This window comes from Pagrus pagrus (genome assembly GCF_965226575.1).
Source record: "Pagrus pagrus genome assembly, chromosome: 21".
Lineage (NCBI taxonomy): Eukaryota > Metazoa > Chordata > Actinopteri > Spariformes > Sparidae > Pagrus > Pagrus pagrus.
This window is the reverse complement of record NC_140208.1, coordinates 14,512,146-14,535,465: the sequence shown is the minus strand read 5'-3', so window position 1 is coordinate 14,535,465 and position 23,320 is coordinate 14,512,146. Positions and strand designations below refer to the sequence as shown.

General features: G+C 45.4%; 1 protein-coding gene across 1 annotated transcript; it reads right to left on the bottom strand.

The window, feature by feature from the left end:
* Positions 1-840: 840 nt before the first annotated feature.
* On the bottom strand, positions 841-3,545 carry nog2 (noggin 2). Its single transcript, XM_084342490.1, has one exon. The coding sequence runs from the start codon at positions 2,231-2,233 to the stop codon at positions 1,595-1,597; it is 639 nt and encodes a 212-aa protein (XP_084198616.1). The 5' UTR covers positions 2,234-3,545; the 3' UTR covers positions 841-1,594.
* Between the last annotated feature and the right edge of the window lie 19,775 nt (positions 3,546-23,320).

The window sequence follows — 23,320 nt, the reverse complement described above, 5'->3', positions numbered from 1 at the left end:
ACGCGCAGACAGCAGCTCTCCAATTAATAGTCTGCTAACGTCAAAAAACAGTTGACCATTGTTTTATGGGCTTTGTGTTTTCTCTCTCTCTCTCTCTGTCTCTCTCCAGGGCGGTCAGACTTGAATAGGCGCCGGTCTGCTCCAGTCCACCTCTATACAAATACCTCAGTGGAACTTGTGTGGAGCTTCCAGAGCAAAAAAGCACAGACCCCAGACGCCCCTGGCTTGCGCGCATACGCTCAGCCATTTCATCATCTGACACTGTTTGAAATGTCTGAATCATATTTTACCCATTATGTTAACACCTCGGAAGCCCCTGAAACGAGCGTGTGCGCGCGTAGACAGATGAATGTGCGTGGCCTCTCCACTCCACTCCACTCCTCTCTCTCTCTGGCTGAGACAAATGAATGCCAGTTCTGTGGAGGCTCTTGAGGTATGTGTTGCGCATTACACAGCGTAGTAAATCAGCCCTTTCTAGAATCACTGTGACGGCGTGGAGCGTCAGGCAGTCCGCACACAGCCACTGAGGCTCGGACTTCACTGTGTAGTAATGTCGGAGCGTCTGCGCTGCAAAAAATATCAGTCTGGCATCGTTTTTTTTTGGGGATAAAACGTGGCTCAATTTCACCCCAAGAAAACTTACTCAGAGGTCGTTTTCTGGCTCAAACACAGATCCTCCACGTCTTAGCAGACTTTTTCTTCCAAGGAAAGGATTTAAGACCGATGAGACACCATGTTCAGATGATATTTTTTACAGTGTACACGCCCCCCTGGATATAGACACTCGTTGTAAGCAACATACACGTTGAAAAGATAGACTTTATTGCTAAAACGTGTAAACATAACATGTACACTGATATGTTTTACTTTTTTATTTATTTTATTGAATTTTTTTTTTTAATTTTTAGAAATATTCAAGTAGACATCTCCCAATATTTTTTTTTCTGGTATACTCTGCTATTCTCTGTCCTTATGCTCTATACTCACAATCGTTAAAATAATAAATAAAACGTACAGATTTGTTTATTTCTACAATACTATGTATTCCAAAAAAAAAAAAAAAAAAAAAAAGCTGAGTTCACGCCTTTATATATATCTTTAACCTCAACTTTTCTTCTTTCTTTCTTTCTTTCTTTTTTTTTTTACAATTCAATTATTATTGATATTAATATTATACAAAAACTCTAGGCAGCATTGCAGTGAAATAACAGTCAGCATCAATGTTCAGTTGGAAAAAAAAAAAAAAAAAAGTTCACCTCTTGGAGAAGTGTAGCATATGCATCCCATCTTCAATGTCTCATAAAAATATCAAAGAAAAAAAAAAAAAAGAAAAAAAAAAAAAAGACAGCTCTTCCTCATGAAGTGCTCGTGTTCCCCCCGAAAACACGTTTCGGGGCTGAGAATAAAATATGGTCCTGGTTCAATTAGAAAAAATAGCTGCATTTTTCTTAAATATGTACAATGTTGGTATTTCACTTAAAATGCTATATAAAAAAATAGATTTGCTATGGTGCCCATCTCTGTAGAGAGTTAACAGTGCAATAGAAACCGTATTTCCAGTCCACTCCCCCCTCGACCACCTCCTTAGAGAGAATCAGCACGAGCACTTGCACTCTGAGATGATTGGGTATTGCACCTGTATCCACGTACAGTATTTCTGTCTTAGAAAGCCTTGACAATACCACCGGAGGAAAATCTTGTTGATTGACTTGACGGGTTTGCAAGACATGCCCTCTGGGAAGGAGCACGAGCGCTCGGAGAAGCAGTTCCCCTCCTTGATGTAACGTGGCCAGAACCTCACGCCCAGATCCTTCCAGGTGTACACCACCGGGCAGTGCGTATAGGTCCACAGCCACTGCAGAAATTTCCTCCGGGCCTTCTTGCCCACTTTTACCCGCTTCCCATAGGGGGTCTCTGTGAGGTCCAGCTTTTTAATCTCGTTAGGCATGGGCCCCTGCAGCTTCACCTGGCTGTCTGACGCCGAGAGGTTCACCAGCATGGGTGAGCTGATGGACATGAAGTTGGGGTCAAAGTTGCTGCCGAGCTTTTTCCTCAGAGTCCTCTCGGCCAAGTCCTGCTCCCGGGGGTCGTACTCCGGGTCGGGGTCCTCCTTGAGGTCGGGCACGGGGAGGTGATCGCTTGGAGATGGACGGAGGCGAAGGTAATGCTGGGAAACTCCAAGGTGGACGCACACCAGCACGTAGAAGAGGAGCGTTTGAGAGAGGCCCATCATCGTTCCTCTTTTGTCTTCTCGCGTCAGTAATTGTTCAATTCTCGTCCCGGTCGCTGTATTCTCTGCAATGACCAGCCCGGGGCTTCATAAATAGTAGAAGTTCAGTCACCAGCAAGGCGATACTTTTAATAGACCACGTCGGGTTTGAATGACATGGAGCGGAGTGCTTTGCTTTTTAGGGCTCCTTCGACTTTGCAACTCGCCCGCTGATGCAACCCCGGAGCGCAGCGGTGCCCCCCAGAAGAGTGTTTAGTCTGAACCAAGAAGAGAAAAGAAAAAAGAAAGAAAAAGGGGAAAAAAGCACCAGACCAGATCTATTCACGCTCTCTCCGGCCTCACCCCGTTCCCTCGGATTCACTTTGGGTTTCTTTCGGTTGTCATGGTTACCCCGGGGACTCGAAGCCACGACGGACTGTCGACACTGGATGACAGCGGCCGAGGCGAGAGCTGCATGGGATGAAGTGTTTTTCTAAAGAGACAGAATAGATCCGGAGCGTCCCGCGAGAGAAGAAGGGCGCACAAAAGACCACTTCACCAAGTTTTAAATGTCACGCGCCCAGCAATGAGGGCTGCCTTGGCCAACGTTATTTTTACGCACGGCTTTTATAAACGTGGCTTCTCTCAAACGTCGCCTGACGCTCTCGGGTCTGACAAGGTCCCAGGGCGCACAGTCCGCGCGGTGAGGAAAACGCTCTGTGCAGCCAGTCTCTCTCCCCCCCTGTGCGGTATTCCAGCCGTCGATGTGTGCAACTCACTGAAAAATGTCCAAAAGAAAAAAAAGTTCGAGAGAGAGACGCGCCGCAGTGGGGATGCTATCTCACTTTATGAAACAACAGCCATTGAATCTTTCCAGAGGATGTTTCCAAAGTCGCAGCTCTTTTACAGAAAAGTCTGTAACATTCCCACATGTGTTTAAAGGAAGAAGAAAAAATCAAACAGCGCTGGAAAAGCTGCAGTGTCAGTGCATATCAAATGCAAACTGCAGAAAAGGGAAGCCAGTGAGCGTTGTTAGTTCAGAGTTCCTCTCGCTCCGGCGCTGCTCGAATCCCCTCAGAGAAGCTCCAGGTCCCACTGTCGCTGCATGATGAGACAGTCCATAATCTGGAGCCTGTTTTTTGCCCGGTCGATGCAAGCGGTCAATTCCTGAGGGAGCGTCTCTACTCCTTTGATAACTGGTACAGAAGCTCCTACTGAGTCGCTCCTACTTCAGGAGTCTGAGAGACTTGGCGCTGGAGCGTTTCTTTGCTTAGGCACACTGTGTGTGAGTGTGTCTGTAGCGAGTGGTGCTCAGTCCCAAGTTAAATATCCCCCTCCGACGGTACAAAGTGTCAGAGAGGCCTGCCCACCCCGGCCACTTTCACTATGATTGACAGCCCCCCCTCCGGGCCACCCCCTCCCCTCACAACGTGGAAAATATCAGCCACAATCACAACCATCAACTGGGTCCTAAAGCACCACTTTTACCCCGTATTGCAACGTAATATTCCACAACACCGAGCACTGCTGCGCATTTTCCCATATTCTCTCAAATGTCACACACTCTTTCGCTGCTGCAGAGGCGGTTTTCCTCCTCGGGCAGAGCCTCTGTGATGCACTAATAGGTTCAATACGCTGTCAATACTCGGCTGAAGCGTTGCAAGAGTTTCCTCGGCTTGAACTTTCCCATGAAATTGATGGGAAACGTTTAGTAGCTCGTCTGCGGAAAAGGGGCATCACATTCCACCTTTGTTCGGCAGCGTTTGGGTCCACACAGGAATTGGCCCGTTGAACTCAGGGGTCACAAAATAGGCGCGTAATTAAAGGCTATAAATGGCCATGGATAACTAAGCGGTACCTTTCCCATGCTAAGCAGTCATTAAAGCCTTGCTGGACTTTTTTTTTTTTTTTTACTTTTGCCTTGTTCCTCCTATAAGACACTTAAAATGAAGTATAACAGATTGGCTGTTAAGTAAATGTGTTTAAAGATGTTGTTGAGCCATAATAACCCATAATTAATCCTTAGGTTGAACATAAATCAAAATATTGAACTTTTTTTGAAATCAAAATCACAAATAAGAAGAAGTTTAACTCATCAAGTCATGAAAAATGTTGTTAAAACGATTTTAAATGTGTTTACCCAATGAGCTTCATCACAGCTCGGGCTCTTGTGTTCATCCTGCTCAGTTTGGACAGGCTGACCAGGGTTATTATTGGATATTTGGACTTGTCATTGTGCTTGTCTTTTGTAGTGGTCACTAGAGGGCGTCGATCCAGCATGGTGTGGACCTGCAGCCAGGGGCTCCCCAGGCTCTCTCTCTCCCTCTCCCTCCCTCGCTGTTTGACTACTCATGTTTGAGTGCATGGGGAAGGAATGTGCGCTCACAGTTACGGTGCAGATCAAGTGAAATTGCTCACCAGCTTTTTGATCAAAGATCTACAAAAAAAAACACAACGCCGGAGCCATTACTCCAAAATGAAGCAATTAACCTGAATCAGCGTCAGTATGAGTATGATATAAAAGTCTCCCGATGAAGGGTGGATGAGCTTTTATCACAAGAGGTGCTCCAATTTTTCAGTTTCTGGCAGCCCATCAGCCGATCTTTACTGCATTAACCACACTGGAAGAGTTGCCAGCATCCTGCCGCTCCAACATGCATGCAGACACACAAAGTCATAATCTGGTTAATGATTAGGGTGCCAGTGTAGACGGATCTCAGTGGGCAGCGGGGACAGTAAGGCTGAGCTGGCTACTGTAGAACCTGCCTTTTCCATTGTCTTCCTCCACAGGTCTTGGGAGAGAGAACCCCATGCCGGGAGAGACACTTCCCTTCCTCCTAGTCTCCAGCACTAATACTGTCGGGCAACTCTAGCAATGAGTCCACCCCCATCCCCTGGCTAATTACTGGAGATAAAGACAAGGAGAGGAGAGAGGAGGAGAACCGGTGAGCACAGTGGGGAGGGTGGTGGTGATGATGTTGAGTAGGTGGGGGTGAAGGTGGTGATGAAGATGGTTAGCAAAGAGAGGAGGATGAGGAGGGGGGGGCAGTGGTAGTGCCGGATGGCAGTTTGCTGTGGAATGGCTAATTAAATAAGGCCATAAAAGGACCCCGGCTCGCTTTAACGAAGCCCGTCAACCTCTGACGAGTGGGGCTGGGGTGCTGGGATGGGGGGTGGGACGCACCATGGAGGAGAGAGGTGGGGCTGGTGCTGAAAATTGGGCTTGTATAACAAGGGGACTTAGCTCTTTGGTTTTGCAGTGATTGTTCACGCTCCCTTAGGTCTCAATAGGGCGCATGGTGAGGGTGCGTTGGGGGGCAGCCCTTAGGCACAGATAGGACCCCCTTCTCCCCTTCTGCTGTGAATGCTACACACACATACACACCAACACGCAACACAAACACATACACACACTAACACCCCCACCGGCTCTATACAAAGGCCTCTACCCAAGGTCCAGGCAGGAGCTTATCCAGTGCAGGGGCACAGCAAGGGGCAGGCCTGGCCAGACTGGCTGACTGTGCCCACTGGGGGCTGGTAGAATGGCACAGGGGGGTGGATGGAGACGGACAGCTTGGAGAGGAGAGAGGGGAGTAAACAGGAGACACTCCAAGACAAAAAACATCATCAGGCAGAGCTGGAGGGACAAATCGACATTGTTTTTGCATTTCATAACCCTTCGGAAGATAAGGGAAGTTAAGGGTTTTGGCAAGGCGTTGTGGCCATTTGGAAATAGTCATGAGTGGCAGAGATAGTGCAGCTCTGAAAGCCTCCCTTCGAATCAACAGATATGCCTGGAGCACGTCCCCTAATTAGTTTTGTGTTGTGGCGTCGCCAGCAGAACACTCTCTGTTGGATTTATGGCATGTTGACAGATTCAGAACCAACCAGAGCTTCACGGGTGTCTTGGAATTGTCAAGAATCAAGAAGTATTTTATAAGCCAAGAAGATTGGAACAACAGCATATTTGTTTCTATTGTGAAATCCTGTATGATAGCTCACTTAAATGTTTTTTTGTGTAATAGCTGTAAGAACAAGATCAACTTATTGTATCTTCGGATTGGCCGTATAGGCTGTACACACACCCTGTGCCACAACAATTCAAAACAGAGGTTCACAATGCAAATAAATAGCTTTCCACCGCCGCATGTCAACATTGCATTCCCTCTATTCCCTGCTGCCCTCGCCATCTTCTCCAGTCTTACTCCCCTCTTCTCTCTCCTCCATATTCGACTCTGTCTCCGAGCCTTAACCCAAAGCAGATGGCTTGGGAAGCATGTCAAAAATCTGTCTCCCGTTAGCGCTACTTTTGAAGCCCCCTCTACATTTTTTTTTTCTCTCCCTTAAAAATTTCATCATAAAGTTATTTTTGCAAAATACCCAGTAAACAGCATCAAAGTGATATGTTTCCCCTTCCCTCTGACGACAAGGAGAAGAAAAGAGCACAGCGCTAAGTGTCGAGCTTGTCCCTGTTATTGAAGGAATGCCGCACCACACACTGATGTGCAATCTGAAGTCAATCTGGGCACGGCCCCGCATCCTTTGTTTCTACTACTTGCATTCCAGTCGTGATGGAGAAAATGCTGCTCAATGCTGGATCACAAGCTGTGATTAATGGTGATCATATCGTAGACGGCTCGGTGGCTTTGTGATGTGACGGCGGGGCCCACTTTGAACTCAGGGACTGATGAAGTCAAGAAAGAAGCCAGAAAAACATCACTGTAGCACACACACACAAACACACACACGCTCTGAATATAAATGTTTTGCCTTCAGTCACTCATTACTGGAGTTGTTTAATACTAAAGTCTGCCTGTTTTGAAGACCCTGTATAGAGCATGTGCAGACCAGGGGTCAAAATATTTGTTGATTATTCTACTAAGGTAGAAGTCCTGTCACTTGACATAAAAATATATTATGTAACATCTGCCCATTAAAGTGTCTAAAAACAACCAGACATTGTTATATATTTTGTTGAGTTTTACATTACAAACAATATTCCGAATGTTTCCAACAATGTTCAGACCCAGAGAAATCCCTCATTTTATTCAAAGTAATGTTGCATTTCATTTGGTCGCCTGTTGCTATAACTTCTAATATATATAATACTAAGATTGCAATTTTAAAACATTGACTTGGATACTCCACACTGTGCATTTAAAGAATAATTCTGGTTTATTACAACTTAGTTCTTTTTTTTGTATTTTTTTCAGGCAATGAAAAGACTGTACTCGTGTTATACTCGTGCTAAAGGGGAAAAAAAACAAAAACAAAGGTGGTCTCAGGTCATTAAAACTTAATACAGATTGTTTTCCTGGTCCAACTTTGACCTGCCACACTTGCCACAGTTAACGTGATGAGGGATTCAAGTTTTACCAGTCACAACTAGTGATTGAGACCGTAAACCCATCAGGAAACTGTTTACTGAGGTAATAAATCAAGTGAGAAGTAGGGTCATTTTTTCATAAGCTTACATATAATTGGACTACTTTTTGAAACCAGTAGAGTGGCCCTCTGCTGGCCATTAAAAAGGATGCAGGTTTGAAAGCATTTATGTGTTGGCTTAATTTTTCAACTTATATGATTGCAGACTTGGCCCTTTGGACTTCATCGTTGCGATTTTCTTATATCTCACCATCTTATATCTGCTGTGTACAACATTAAGATAACTAGCAGGAATAATGTCCAAAACCATACCGACTGCCATCATCAGATTCATGCTGCTACGATGGCTAAAAACAAGAGCCAAGTTGTAATCAGCCTTTAAATATCACCAAGTAAAAGTTGTAGTGCCACTGTTGCAGAGTGCTTCAACTGTACCTCTTCCAAGTGTGACTGTCAGCGCTGTAGTTACATTTGATCTGTGTGAGAGGTGTGAAGGCGGCGAATGTAAATGAGTCAATGTTTTAAGCCGGCAGGGTTACTTGGAGTTAGGGGTTGTTATTTTCCGTAAACCAGTCCCCCTCTTTCTTCATGAATCACGACTATTCTTCTGAAATGATGCCCGGCAACTTTTAATTAGGGAGGTTGGTGTGACCTCACGGCATTCCAGGGTGATTACCCTTATTCACATCTTACAAAGTTAAAATGAAAAAGGATCTCAACAGCTCGAACCATCCCGTGCCCCTCATCTATTTTCTTCTCCTTTCGTTTCATTTGTCGCAAACCATTTTGGACGGGTAACAGAGTGCCCCATCCTTTTTCTATTCTCTGCATCTCCTCCTCCTCCTCCTTCTCTTGCCCTCCCTGCCTCCCTCCCTCCTTCGCCCCCCTTTTTGGAGCGGGGAGTGATGAGGATGGAATTAAATTGATCACCGCCTTCCGGAAAACAACAGGAAAAAATAGTGCATTCCGAACGCCAGGAGGGCGTTCCCCCTGGTCTTCCCTATGGCAGGATGACATCATTGGCCTGCTGCCCAATTCCCACCGTTCACAATAGGGTCACTGTTGCCTTCTCCACGGTGGCACAACAGCCAAGAGAGGAAGAGAGACAGAGAGAGCAAGACAGAGAGGGAGAGATAGAGAGAAAAAGGGGAAAAGGAAGAGGATGCCAGCAATGTTAAGACCTAAAGGCCCGCGCTTTACACACTAGAACACAAACACACAAACGTCTTCAGACAGCCGCGTTGACCAGCGCTCCACATTCCTCTGGACAGACTTGGCCGGTTGGAGACACCAAGCTGTGTTTGAATGGATGCCACGGCAGAGATATGAGAGCTGCGATAGTGGAACATACAGAACATCACAGTTTATTTGGACAGTTAAGTCATGTGTTTTCCCTTTCTCGCGACTGCTCAAGATTCAATCTGTCATTCTAATCTACTTTCTCATCAGTGAAATCATCGCTGGCACGCGGTATCGATCACACTCTGCACGCCTGTTGTTGTGAAAAAACTTCCTGGGCTCTTGGTTTACACAGGATGACAAATGGAAAAGAGACTACAATGGAATAAAGACTTCAGACGAGGCATAATTTGGAATGAATAGGTTACTCAAACTCCACAGTTCCACTTTAAAAGATCCAATTTCTGAAGCACAATTGTGTCAAGACAATGTCATTATCCTGTTTTATATTACAAACTGAGAGTGATTTGATGCAAAATGTGACCACATGTCTTTCAGAAGCTCCGTCCAACTTAGGTAAACCCTCACCACAAAGTACTGGCAATTCGGTCTTTCTCCCAACCACTAAGCCATTGTGTTGCCACAGGCCATCTTGTCGAAATGAAACAGTTTGCCCACAGCCACTGACCACAACAGATGTTCCCTTGCCTGACACTCTCCTCAGCATGTGTGTTCTGTTGAGTCTAGAGCCAAGATACTTTCATAGACTGGCACTGCGTAACAAAAACAAAGGGAGGGAATTTCTACGATGGCGTCTTCATCGGTCTGTGACAGGATTCAGATCGAGGTTGCCCTGTTTAAACCTGGCAGCCCATAAAAAAAACTCCTGCGTCCTGGGTGGAATGCAGTCAAATAATCACCGCAGGTTGCACAGACATGATGGACCGCATCAGTGTCGCGACCTGAACGAGTCCTGCCGCCCCTAACCCCAATCAAGCATGTCGACAAACGGGCAGCGCCGGCCCCCGCTGCCCTTTGGCCCTCTGGTATGTTTGTGGAACACGCAGGAGGGTAAGAAGGTGACAGCCTGCCGAGATGCCAGGAGGACTGGGAAGGCTTTGGGAAATGTCTCGCCGATGTGTGAGCGCGCACTGCCGCCCGGGGGGTGCCTGCCTGCTTGGGAACCGGACGGAAAGAGACGGGGGTTTGACAACAGGCTGAGTGTGCGCGCAGAGATATAGTTTGTCCAAGGGATGTACCAGATGTTGACTCACACTGGTTTGCTAATCGGGAGCCACAAGCCCCTGGAGCCATGAGTAAACAGGAGCGTCTGCCTTTCTCTGTCACCATGGGGAAATGGGCCGGGGACTGGGGGGGCATATGAAGACTGAAGGAGAATAATGAAGTGCCAAAGCCATGAGAGATTGAAGTGGTGCTGCGGTTGAAGAACAGCAGAACAATAAGACCTCAAACTGCTAATGTCTCAATCAAGGATTAAGGTGTTGTTTTAAATGGGAACTCAGTGGGAACAGGGTTCAGGGTTTGGGTTTAAAGTTAGGGTTTGGGTTTAGAGTTGGGGGTTAGGGTTTAAAGTTAGAGTTAGGGTTTGGGTTTAGAGTTTAGCATTGGGGGTTAGAGTTGGTTTAGGGTTTAGAGCAAGGGTTTAGGGTCAGCATTTAGAAGTAGGGTTAAGGTTAAGGGTTAGAGTCCCAGTTACCTGTAATTGTGAATAAAAATATCTTCTTAATAACCACCTGCTGAAATAAATGTTGGTCATGGAGCGGGGACATGCAGCACAAGTAAAACGACTGACAGGGTTCTACTAAGTTGAACAACATTGCTGCAAATTGATCCCTAAAAACGTTGGTTGGAATGGAGGCAGAAAATCATAACCAACGAGGTATTCTCCAAACATCCCCACCTCCTTTCATACGCCAGTCTTTCATTGAATTAGACTGATCAGATTATCATAATTTAGCTTGTCAATTCCCACATGAACAGTTTCCCGACTGAACTAGAAACCCTCAACCACTGGCACAGATAACTACGAAGCAGGAAGCAGACAACAGATAGCACTCTCCGTACGCAGAGCAGCAGACAGAGGCTGTTAAACGCATTTACACTCCAATAACTTTCACAAGTCAGAGGGCCCATGGAGAGAAAGAGAGACGGCAAACTGCCTGGCCAAGTAGATCAACAAGGAGCTATTGATACCAGAGATCTGTGCTGGTGTCAGTCTGAGAGCCAAACAGGATCACAATTGTGGTTTGTGCCAATAACCTTGTTGACCTTATTTAACCTTGGATTTGGCCAGTCGAGAGCTCAGACTACAAGTGTCCATTCACAAAGAAAATTGGGAAATCCATGTTTGTGTGAGAGCGCTCTGAATCTGACTATTGAGATGCACTATATGGCCAAAAGTATGTGGACACCAGTTGGTCATTGGGCATCACAGTGCCCTCAAGCAGAAAGCCCGGCTAAAGAGTTTTGTATAGAGGAACTTGACAGAGCCCTGGCTTCAACACCATCCAACACCTTCCGGATGTTCTGGGACTGTGAGCCAGGCCTTATCATCCAACATCAGTGCCTCACTAATGCTCTTGTGGCAGAATCAGCCCTGTTTCCCAGAGACTTACTTCACATTTTATATGCAGTACCATTTTATAGGTCAATTGTGTAGGATTTAGGGAGATTTAGTTGGAAAAATTGGAGATGGAAATGGAGTATAATATTCATAATGATGTTATAATTGATTAGTTTATAATCACCTGAAGCTATAAATTGTTGTTTTTGTTACCTGAGAACGAGGAAAGATGGTAGAAGGCACCTATTCAGTCCAACGAGAACTGCTCGCCTGGTGAATACGCCAAAAAGGTTTTCTAGTTTCCAGGTTTACTTCCTGTTTGTGTGGTCCACTGAATATACGCAGTATACGCCCACTTGCCCCCCTCGTGAGTTTCCGCTCTGCCCATAGACTTGATATTGTGATGACATCACAGTTTGTTTGTTCTTTATCGCTTTTCTTAGCATGAGAAAAGCTCTACCTGAAACCAGAAATCACAGCACGTCACGTTTGCCTTTTTATAAGCCATCGTCATTCCCCAACATTACATTGTTACATACATCGGCTCAGCTGGAACACCACAATCACATATACATGTAATGGTCATGTGTCTACAAAGTTTTGGCTATTTTGAATACTTTTCTGTTGTTTTGTCTATTTTCTGAGATGCAATGGATGCATCACAGGTCTCTATTTTAGGTAACCACTCTCAAACTGCTTTGAAATGTAGCCGTGGGGCTGTTCAGGTGGGATAGAGGATGTCACGCTGGACATAAAACTATAATGAGACAGAGAGACAGAAAGAGAGAGACAGAATTCAGGAGCCGGGCACCTTTCTCAGTCTGTCTGGTAACAGTGTGTGTGCATGCATGAATTTGTGTGTGTGTGTGTGTGTGTGTGTGTGGTGTAATTACAGCCAGGTCCCCGGCGTGGAGCCCAGTAGAAGTATCGTCAGTCTGTCTGTGGCATGCGGTGGTGCTGACCTTCCCTCTCTCCTCTCCTCTCCTCTCCTCAGGCCTGGTGACTCTCTGACTGGCTCTGGCTCCACCAGGCGCCCCGCCCACCCCTCAGCACCGCTCACACACAGGTGCTAGCGGGACAGCTGGCTGCGCGCTATGTCCGTAACTTGTCCGGTGAAGTCTTCCCTATGCTGCTCTGATATTTGTTTACGTGATGCAACAGGCTGAATGGAGTAGCTGCTATCTTTTATTGTTTTGTAAATGTGTCTTAGCCCAAAATTAGCTTAAATGAGTGCCCAAAACAACATTTACTGAGCCATTTATATCACAATATGAACATTTCCTGTAGGTGTGTGCGTGAGGGAGACAGAAACATGTGATCCAATCGGCTCCAGACGCTGTTTACTTGCCTGTTTGTCTAATATTTGGTCAGTTGATCCAACTATCCAGCTCTAACATCTTCATGCTGGGCTGTGGGCACACACACACACACACACACACACACACACACACACACACACACACACACACACACACACACACACACACACACACAGAGCATTATAATGAACGAGTCTGACATTAATCCGCGAGGGTTTGGTCCTCAGCAGGGCAGGGCTCAGGGCCTTGAAGATGAAGCCGAGATGGACATGTGTGATATAACACCACAGAAGAAGAGAGCGGGGGGGGGGAGGGGGGTGGCAGGTTCGCAAACGATCTGGTCAGAATGAGTCATGAAGATCCCCCGAGGAAGTCCTCAGCTTTCCATGAAATCCAAATTCTTCACAGCGCTGTTGTCTCTGTGTTTGACTGAGTGCTTATTTATCCGCATGTGTGAGCCCGTTGCTAACGGTGCTGTCAGAGAGTGTGTCTGTACAATTTTGCACGCCTTTGTTTGTGTATACAGTATGTGTGTTTAAGTGTGTGTGTGTGTGTGTGCAATCAGCGAGTCTGGAATGTTTCAAGCCACCGTGAATCTGGATGATCAACATCGTGATCCCGCGCTACATGTGCTGCGAGCTCAGGGCGAGCTTATCTTTCAGTGATGTAGGCCACTTCCCTCGTGGTGAGATGAGGGTGTCTTTAAAGCAAAAGCATGTTACTATTTTATCTGAATAAAGCAGCTTCATAATCATTCTATCACTTTCACCCTACTCCACCGTATCACTTGTTTCTGTGCTGAGTGGGTAGGATCTTCTAACACGGCTGAACATCGCACACAGCACAGACTATCAGTGATTTCGGCGAAACTGTATCAATTTTAAGGAGAAGATGTCCTTTTCCCTCTGCCTCCAAGTCCAGTTTCCTGAAAGCAACCTGTGACTGCTGCGTACAGTAGCTACATGTTAGCTCTGCCAGCTCACTCACTTGGAGTGTTGGTGTTAACATCGCTATCAGAGGAGCTTTGAACCACTGAGAGCAGGAGGTTTTCAGGCCCGGGGCGAAGAGGAGCTGCAGAAACCAGAGCCCGGTGAGCAGGTAGGCGAACCGAGCTCAGCAGCTTCTACGACGTGAAGAGACCGACTGAGGAAGCTTATAAGAGAAAAAGAGACGGTGAGTGAACGAGAGGCAACAGCAAATCTCAGACTGACTTTCAGTTGCTAGCGACAGCTTCGCTAAATAAAAGGCCGCATACGATGATGGCAGACGCCGAGCTGGACGTGCTGCTGTTAAATATTAAGGAGTTTTATGCGGCGCTTGTGCAAACTTTGAGGGCCACATGGCAAAAATTCCTGAGCATGCATGTTTACATCAAGGCAAGACATAACATTGTTATGAGGTGCTGAGTTTTGTTTGTAGTTAGCACGTAAAGTTACATTATGTTGCATACGAATTTCTATATAATGTTGCTCTAATGTCAGACACTGAACAAAAATTAGATGAATGTAATGATGCTGGTAAAATGCCTCTAGACATGTTTCTTTTTTCTTAGAATAATAATATTTCATGGGAAGGTGAATCAAAAGATGTTACATCTGAATCATGTCTGTGCAGTAACCCCAGATTCATTGTGTGAAGTTGTGTCTGTGTAGGGATGGCAGATGAAAATGTGCCTTTAGGTTCAATCTGGCACATTTGTATCACATTAATCTTAATTTACATGTGCTGTCCCTGATAAATAAATATGTCAAAGTAAATACATTAAATAAACAGACGAGGGTTTCAACAGTATGAGGTTTTGATGGCATGACAATGGTTGATTGTGTAGTATATGACGGCATACTGTGAAACCGGCTGACCACTGCAACCCTTAAATACATAAATCAGTAAAGTGCAAATGATTCTTAGTCGCACTAACCTCAAAAATTGCTCCATTAACAGACTTAAAGGAGCACTATGTAGTTTTGGGGAAGACATTTTAATCAGAAGAGACAGATCTTTATTGACTGATTTTTTTCTGCCTAAATAACCAAACTCTCTTTGTTTTCATGACTGAATAAACTGAACAAACAAACTGACCTTAAAGGACAACACAATTTCAAACTGTTTTACTTTGTTTATATTTGGCGGACCCTGCCACCTTTCTAGCTTCAAACAGTGTTCTGGGGACCTTATTTTCCTCTGAGAACAGCTTGTTTATTCAGTTATGGAAAAAAATGAACATTTCTGAATTTGCATTATTATGTTGTTAATATTTTAAATATTATTATTCTGAGTTTGAATTTCTTCTCCAAAACTACACGGTGCCCCTTTAAACTTTTCTTAAAGTGTTGATTCTTGGGTGGTTTTTTTTTTAATTTACTTTGTTTTGTTTGCGAAAGCTGAAAAAAAATCACTTAAAGAGAATCAATGTTGTAGCTGCTGTTAAAGTATAGACAGACGTGGACACTGAAGCACTGAAGGACACTGGATGGTAGTTAGAGTGAAAGCGAAGACAAAGACACGAATATGGATAAATATATGAAAAGCGCTGATTGATTACAGAGATCTCTTTATCTATATCGCTAAGTGTGAACTCAAGATTGCTCAGGTAAACATGCTCAAAGTGTGTGTGTGTGTGTGTGTGTGTGTGTGTGCGCGCGCCCGCATGTAAGCCTGCACACTCCCCCCCCTCCTCCTCCTCCTCCTCACTGCATCCAGGGGGATTTATTTGACCCCTTATTGCCAGCGGTGAGCCTGTGGTGGAGATGAAAGCATGCCTTCCCAGTGTGGCCCCAGTTTCTATAGCTATGGACACAGACTCACACTGGTCGGGGACAATAGAGGGGCCCTGCCACTCGCCCCTGCCAGAGCCCTCTCCTCTCCCCACCCCATCCGTCACCGCAATCATATTTTCAAAACAATAACACAGCCGGGGGGGTGGGCATGATTGAAGTGTGTGCGTGTTTGATCTGTTGGTATGCGAGTGTGTGTGTGTGTGTCCTTTGTGTGTCGTTATTTTTAGGCATGTTTCATCTGAGTGTGAACATGCTCATTTGACTTGTAGGTCCGTACATGCATTCGTGAAGCAACTGTGTGCAGGCATACTTTTGAGTGTGCAGATGCGAGTGTGTGTGTGTGTGTGTGTGTAGTGTGTGTGTGTGTGCAGTGAGCCGGGCCTTTGATGGCGTGGCCGGAGCGTGCCTAATGTGACTGCTTGCTGGGGTGGGGTGGGGTGGTGGGGGGTGGCAGCGTTGAGCCTCCTGCCCTCGTACTGTCTACCCTGCCGTGGCCCAAGGCTCCCCCTGCAAACTTGAAAGGACCAAAGGAATCCCCCCCTAAACCCCCCGACGCCGCCCCCCACATGTTTTCAGAAGGCATGACATCATCCTTTGCACAAAGGAGGCTGGAGCTGGGGTTAATATGGATGTATGTGTGAATGTGTGTGTGTCGGATACAAGCCCATCGGTCACAGCGTTTGGCTGAAAAGCGAGATTTGTCCTTTCTCTCATGTCCTCATGATCTCTGGATCCCCCCCCTCTCGACTCGAACTCGCAGTCTGACTCCTTGCAAACATTTCTTCCTTTTATTGCGTGAGGCAGGCTGGTGTTTTTCCCTTTTCTCTTTCTTTTTGAGACCCTTTCATGTCGATGTCTAACATGGATTTGATCCTAAATGTCTGGGGAAAGAAAATAAATTGCTTTCAGGTTGTTTGCCAGCCAGACCCAGGGTACTTAAACCGAGCACAGAATACCCTCGGTCGGCCCTTCACTTCCCCTTCACTCTCTCAACTCTGTCTGCTTCTTAGAGTCTTTCTTTTTGTCATCAGAGTTCTGTCTCTCTCCGGACCGGCCCTCTGGCTCCTCGCGGCAGACCCGTTCGGTTGTCAGCATTCAAACGCAGGGTGGTTGAGGGAAGTTTGGAGCGCTTTCAAACAAGTCAGAGTGGTTCATAACTGTGCAGGCGATGACAAACGGTTGACATGGGAAGCATCGGGGGCTGCGGTGAGATTCAGTAAGGATGTTGGATGAATTGTTTTGTCTTTGGGCTCCAACAGGAGAAGCTTTATGTCAAGATGACTACATTTTATGTAGTTCTGATTTTGGGTAACAGGAGGCACCAAACTTCGGTTCCCAGTAGAAACTACGTATATCCTCACCAACGGACACATCTCCCGGGTTTTCAAGGGAGCCAATTTTGCTGGTTATGGTTAAAACGCCCAGTCGCCAAAATCAAATTTGGGTTTTTTACATTTCTGCAAACTGTGTTCACGTTCAAATCTGCACTATATTGACATTTCTACAACCGGTTTCATGTGACATTCACATTTCATGCATGTGAGCTTTCTACCTTGTCACGAGGCTGCCGGGACGGTGGTTGACGGCTGCCAACCAAACCATGAGCACAGCACTGTCAAAACATTCAAATTCGAAATTTAAAATCAAGGACTGCAAAGTTGCAGCATGAAGAAATGTTAAGCTTCAACACATCAAACATTAAATGTCTGCAGAAACGTTGAGTGCCAACATTTATTTGGGCGATCGGATCGAGTGAAAACACATTTTATTACAAAAACCAGCTGGAATTTATACATAAACAAATGATTTCATCAGATCCCGATAAGTACCGTCTACTCAAGCAAGTAATCCAACTGGATTATCAAGAAATGATCGCTGGATATTTGAAAACAAGACGTTTCCCTGTCAAAGTCTTGATTAGAAGGTGAGAATACACACCTTTGTGACAGCGGGGGCTGTGGAGGGCAAAGGCACAGTCAAAGCCACCAGCATGGCTAATGTCACGGCCACTGAGTTGTAACTGCCACTCCCAAAACACACACACACACACACGCACACACACGCACACACACACACACACAAATCTGCACTCACACAAGAACTGAGAAGGAGTCAACTTTTGCTTTTCACACACACACTCCTCACACACACATTTCTTGATCACTTTTATCTCCTTCCTCTCTCTCTCCCTCTCTCTCTCTGCTCTTACAAGTGTTGCTCAGAGGTGAGGGCTCGTCGCCCTCGCCTGTTTAATGGGCCGTCCGTTTGCCAACTGTTCCTTTGAGGGGGCCGATGCGTCGGGCGTCGGAGCCGGGATTTGGGAGGGAGGGCCGGTGCCGCTGGATCAGACAGATGGAGGGGGGTCCGGCTCCATTCATTTAGCTCTATGAGAACAACAGAGCCCCACTTCAAACAACAAGGACGCAACCTGCTGGCCCCGTCGTCTGCAGGCATACGCAGACGCACACATGCTACGACACATGCAAACACACATGTTGCTTTCTGAGCTCCTGTTTGATTCGATGCGTCTTAAATCTACGTCAAGGACATAAAGTCAACGCCCCGGAGATAAAATTATCACTGTTGCTGCTCCTGCTGCATCTGCAGCTCATCTGACACGCACTCGCATGCATGCACAAAACACACACACATGCACCATATGCACAGGGGGGCATAAAAACACACAGGCTCCACGGTGCCCACCCCCATTCCCTGGGACTCCCTCCTCTGCTACCACCCAGCGCCCCCCCTCCTGAATTCACTGGCACTTCCAGAAAGCTCCGAGGCGCCAGCGGAGCGGGGCTCATCTCTTGGGAACAATAAAGCCAGATCTTCATAAAAACTTCAAAAAGGCCTCGCCAAGTGTTTTATAGGTGCTTTAAAGGTTTATGGGCCCTGGGGAGGGAGGGAGAGAGAGAAATGAGTGATGCAGTAGTGGCAGGCTTCACTTTTCCCACCCACAGAAACACACACATGACATACATACTGTATGTGCCACCGCTAATCCGCCAGTAAGAGCCAGGGTGAGATCGGCTGGTGGTAGGCAGGGTGGGGCCGGGGGGGGTGGCGGTGGATGTGAGGGGCTGGGGGGAGAACAGGTGATCGGTCGGGCAGAAAGGGAAGAGGAGAAGAGAGAAGAGGGATGTCACTGCGGTGTCAGTGAAGAGCCGTCGAAGCTCGCGCCCATCGTTCCGAGAAAGTTGCACATCTTGGGCCAACACGCCCGTTTCTGATTCACGTAAAATGAGCTGTAAGGTCGTAAATGTGTGTGTGTGTGTTACCTTTCGGGCCCTAATCCCAAACGACCTCAGGAAGGGTCAAGTTGAAGAGCACGGAGGTGAGATGGCAGGGATTAAGGTCGTAAGCCTGCTCACTTTCAAGAGGCGTTGGTTTCCGATCGGTTTAGGCGCACACAAAACCGGAGCCCGGGCTCAAACTGCAACGAGCAGCTCGGACTGTTCCAGTTCAGCTTAACAGCCTCTGAATCTGCCAAGGGAGGTGCTGATGAAACCACCTGTCAGATGATTCTTCGTCGCTGCAGATATTTTGATGAGTCACGAGTCGGTGCACCCGAGCTAAGCAGACTCCCCTTTGAATCTCTTTTATGAGCATGAATAGCCACTATTCAGGTTGTTTTGGGAATGTTTTCTTTGTAGGTATTCAGATATATACCGGGGGTTATATTTAGCTCGGGTCCTCCTGGAGTCAGAAGGTTTAAAATTAGGAGGTGTCAGAATTCCAGCACAATTCTTAAGTTACTGTCAATAAACGGTAAAGGGCCGCTCTTAAAGGCGTAGTGGGTTGGCACGGATGCATTACGCCGTGATTTGTGTGTGATAAGCTGCCTGGGAAAGCGTGTGTGAATTTGTCTCCGTACAGTACAAAAAGTGTAAATCCTCCACATGGTATACATGTGCATTTACACATCTAAATATCAGGATTCCAGAGCGCATGCCGCTCATGTGCACCAGTGTGTGTTTTCGCGCGTGTTTGTGCGTCCATCTGCACATTAGTGTTTGTAGGATCTGTTGACAGCGAAGCATGCAGCATTTTATTTGCTCAAGGGCTGAAAAAACACATGGCGCTAGCAAGGGAGCGCTGTGATATGAGCCTGCTGAAAGCAAGCTGGCCGGCCAGAATTCAACCCCGGGATCAAGCTTCAAGTGAACATTTGAACACGCTGTGCACACAACACACAGCTTCATTAGCGCAGATGAGGGGTTAATATTAAAAACAGACATTTCAGGTTTGATTTTGAAATCATGTCTTTTTGCACGAGTCAAACTGGGGTTGACCTTTTCATTTCGAGGATGGCTTTTTATCTGTGCTTGCATACTTGCAATGCATTTGTGGTAATGCACTCCTCATATGCAAGAAATGCATTCATGAAAGTTTATTTCCATTACTTATAAGTGCACATCGAGCTTTCAACAGCACTAAATTAGCATGTAAACGGATATGTAAACAGGCTGTGACACTAATCGCTTGCCTATTTTATTTATAGTGTTTGTTTCCCGTGTTTAATTTTAAAGTTTAACAGTTTGACTGGATGAGATATTCAAAATGACACACTGTTATCTTCACGCTGACAGTCAGTAAAATAACAGTATCCATGAGGCAGATCTTGCTGCAGTGATGCACAGGTGTTCTCCAGGACACTGTGACATCACTGCTAGGTGCGACGAAGCCTTTAAAGACCGATCGTATTTGATGAAGGTAACAGCACTGAGCTTGGTGACCTACATTTCAGTATCTTATGTGGGTGTATGTGTACTTCTATGAGCATGCATATCTCACCTTGACAGTACTGCATTAAGAACGTAACGCTGACCTAATGCACATCACTCTGTCATGATGTCGAGTATTTTCCAAATGCCGAGCCCAGACTCTACTGGCACCTGTTTCAAATGTGACGGTAAAAACACCACCTCAACATCAGCGATAGTAACGTCTTTGTTCATCCATTCATGTGGCTGTGAGATTCTCTCTGCAGCTGCCCGCTATTCAGTTTTCATCAACCGGGTGGCAAACACTGATGAGGTCATTGCAGTATAGCATCTGTAGGAACAAGTGCCCTCTATTTGTCAATCGCTCTGATTCATATCAGATGAATGAGCAGCTTTTAGGAGTGTATCATACATGTGGATGAAACTCCAAACTCAAAGAATAAGCCCCAAAGAGAATCTGATCTGTACACACTTGAAATTGAAGCTCGTTGTGCTCTGTATGGCTGACGAGGTGTGACGCGGATGCTCCTGGTATTTTCATCTCTTGAACTAAGACGATGTTAGCGCGGTCTATCTCTCAAACAGGAAGTGTAAAAATGTTGTTCTTGCCCCAGTGGCACACTCTTGAAAGTTAGAAACTTCCTACACTCGGAGATCCGTTAAAAGAGAATAAAACCCACATAAACAGCCGAGGCTTTTATTTTGTAATATTCATTTATTGTTCAATAAAAATAGATTTTAAAAAAGTGACGTGATGTCTCCTTCATGACTTCGCCTGACGGATCTGCCAACAGCTCCTTGTAAACATGGGGCTTTATTTTTCGCCTGGAAAGGGAATTTAAACCCCCTTCTTCCCCTTCAGCATAATCTTAAAATGGACTACAACTTCACTGACCTTTGACCTCTGCAGTGATGACAGCCCCCCATTCACTTCCTTTCACATTTAGGGCAGATACAGTACATTCATCCCACGGTCTTGCTCGTCTATGTACATGGTTCGGCTTCTGCTCGTGTGATTTGTTTGTGCAGTTGTAACTCGTAAAAACGGCTTTTTAACAATGTGAATAAAGAAGACATCTAAGCGCTAACACAAGAGTTCAAGCCATTATTCAAACCAATTACAACTTAGAACATCTTTATACAGTAGTCACATGTGAGCACATCGTTGAAAACTAAACAGTGTAAACACTTTGAGTCGACTCCCCCTGTGACAGGTTCCAGCGTGAACCTGAAATGCTACAGTAGCTGAGGCCAGGTCCAGTGACGTCACCCATCGAACTCTCCTCTTTTGGACCTTTAGGGTGCTACATTTGGATTGGTTATTGGAATGGTATGATGTTGCTGAGCCTGGCTTTTCATAAGCTGAGGTTGATATAAAAAATAAATAAAACACAACAGCCTGCAGTTTCCGTGAGTGTGAAAGTTAATGTCATGAGGTTTCACAGACTGTTACAGTGAACAGAGAAACCGAAACTTGGCACAGGTTCCCGAAAATCAGCTAAAAAAGATGATTTGAACTGTTAGTCAGCCCTTGTAGAGTCAGTGACACCTTTTAAATCACTTTTCCAACAGGTGTTCTCTGTTATTGTTTTTATCTTACATTATTGTTGAGTATTTTATTCTCTTTTATTTTTCCTTCTTTTAATTTAAAAAAAAGAGTACTTGAGGTAATCGACATATTTGAGACAGGCTTCTTGTGTATCGCGGGAAACTCTTGCGCAAACACTACGACTTGCAAGGCGAGGGTCCCGAGCACGAGCGAGCTAATGTGCTTCAATGTTTTCTGCTGAGTGACCACTGGATGTACAATGATATCTGACAGACCACACTGTCTGGACTTGATGATGTGGATTGCTGAAAACTACATCTGTTGATTGAAGGGATCCTTAGACGTGGTTTTCAAAATTCTAATTTACTTACGTGATTGATTAAGTTAAGACTGCACGAGAGTTCATAATAAATACTCAATTCCATCAAAATTAAAACACAAATTGCAGGACTTCTCCAGCACAGCATGCTTTATTCACCAATGTTTTAAGTCATTTTTTTATTTTTTATTTTTAATAAAATTGTTCTTGAAGTAAGAACTTGTTGCATAGTAGATAGTAGATAGTAGTACATAGTCGGCTGTAGATGTTTTATTTTAATTTGAAAACATGCTAATCAAAACTTAATAGAGTTGAAGGAATAAAGAAACGCTGCAGGTTGATTAATTTGGATCTACTGCAGTTATAGAGAGAAGAGAGTTTAAAGGATAAGTTCACCCCAAAATAAAAATTCAGTCATTATCTGTTCATCCTCATGCCGTCAAAAAAAGTCAGGTGAAGTTTCATAGTCCACAAAACTTTTCTCTTCACAGCAAAACAGCGTTGTAATATTTTTCTCGACAACTGAAGTAGATGGGGACTTGTTTTAAATCCTGAATTGATTCGAAAAGCACGTTATTTACACCCTTTTTTGAGCCACAAGTGTCAGCACACCACCTGTCTGAGGTGGGTGCACAAGCTTGATCGAACATAGAGTGTCCTTTGAAATCCGTTTGGGTTCTCGGACAGCTATATGGAGCCATTCCATGTCTTTTTTGGTTGTTTTTGTGCCTTTTAAAACAACTCCCCATCTACTTAAGTTGTTTAGGAGAACGCTGCAACGCTGTTTTGCTGGATAAAGACTTCATTTTTGGGTGAACTCATCCTTTAACTTCTTTTTCTAAGGACAGTTATGTTACTTGTAACTTCCCTGTTTAACTCCTTCTACAAGTTAGCAAGGTGACCTCACTGTTAGACGCATGACCCTCACATTGCAGGTAATAGCGCTTCGTTGAGAGTCTCTCATTTTGAAGCAGTTTAGGAGACGGTCTGTTTGCAACTTTACTAACAAACACTGGGCCTCTTAACAACTTGAGTCATCCCTTTCTACTAAAATCCCTCTGGGAGAGCCTGTTTGAGACTGACGGGCACCATTTTCTGATGCATCTGGGAATACCACTGAACCAAACACAACAAAACACTGAACTGGTTCACTTTCAGCACAGCATGACTACAGTACTGTAGATGTACTCAGCGCACGATTCTGGAAGGTTTACATGCTTTTTTCCCATCTATTAGAAAAACAAAAAGAGTCAAGTATTGCTTTCTTTCTCC

What these genes read in the sequence shown, in the direction of transcription:
- nog2 (XM_084342490.1), bottom strand. Translation starts at nt 2,233, where the DNA reads ATGATGGGCCTCTCTCAAACGCTCCTCTTCTACGTGCTGGTGTGCGTC.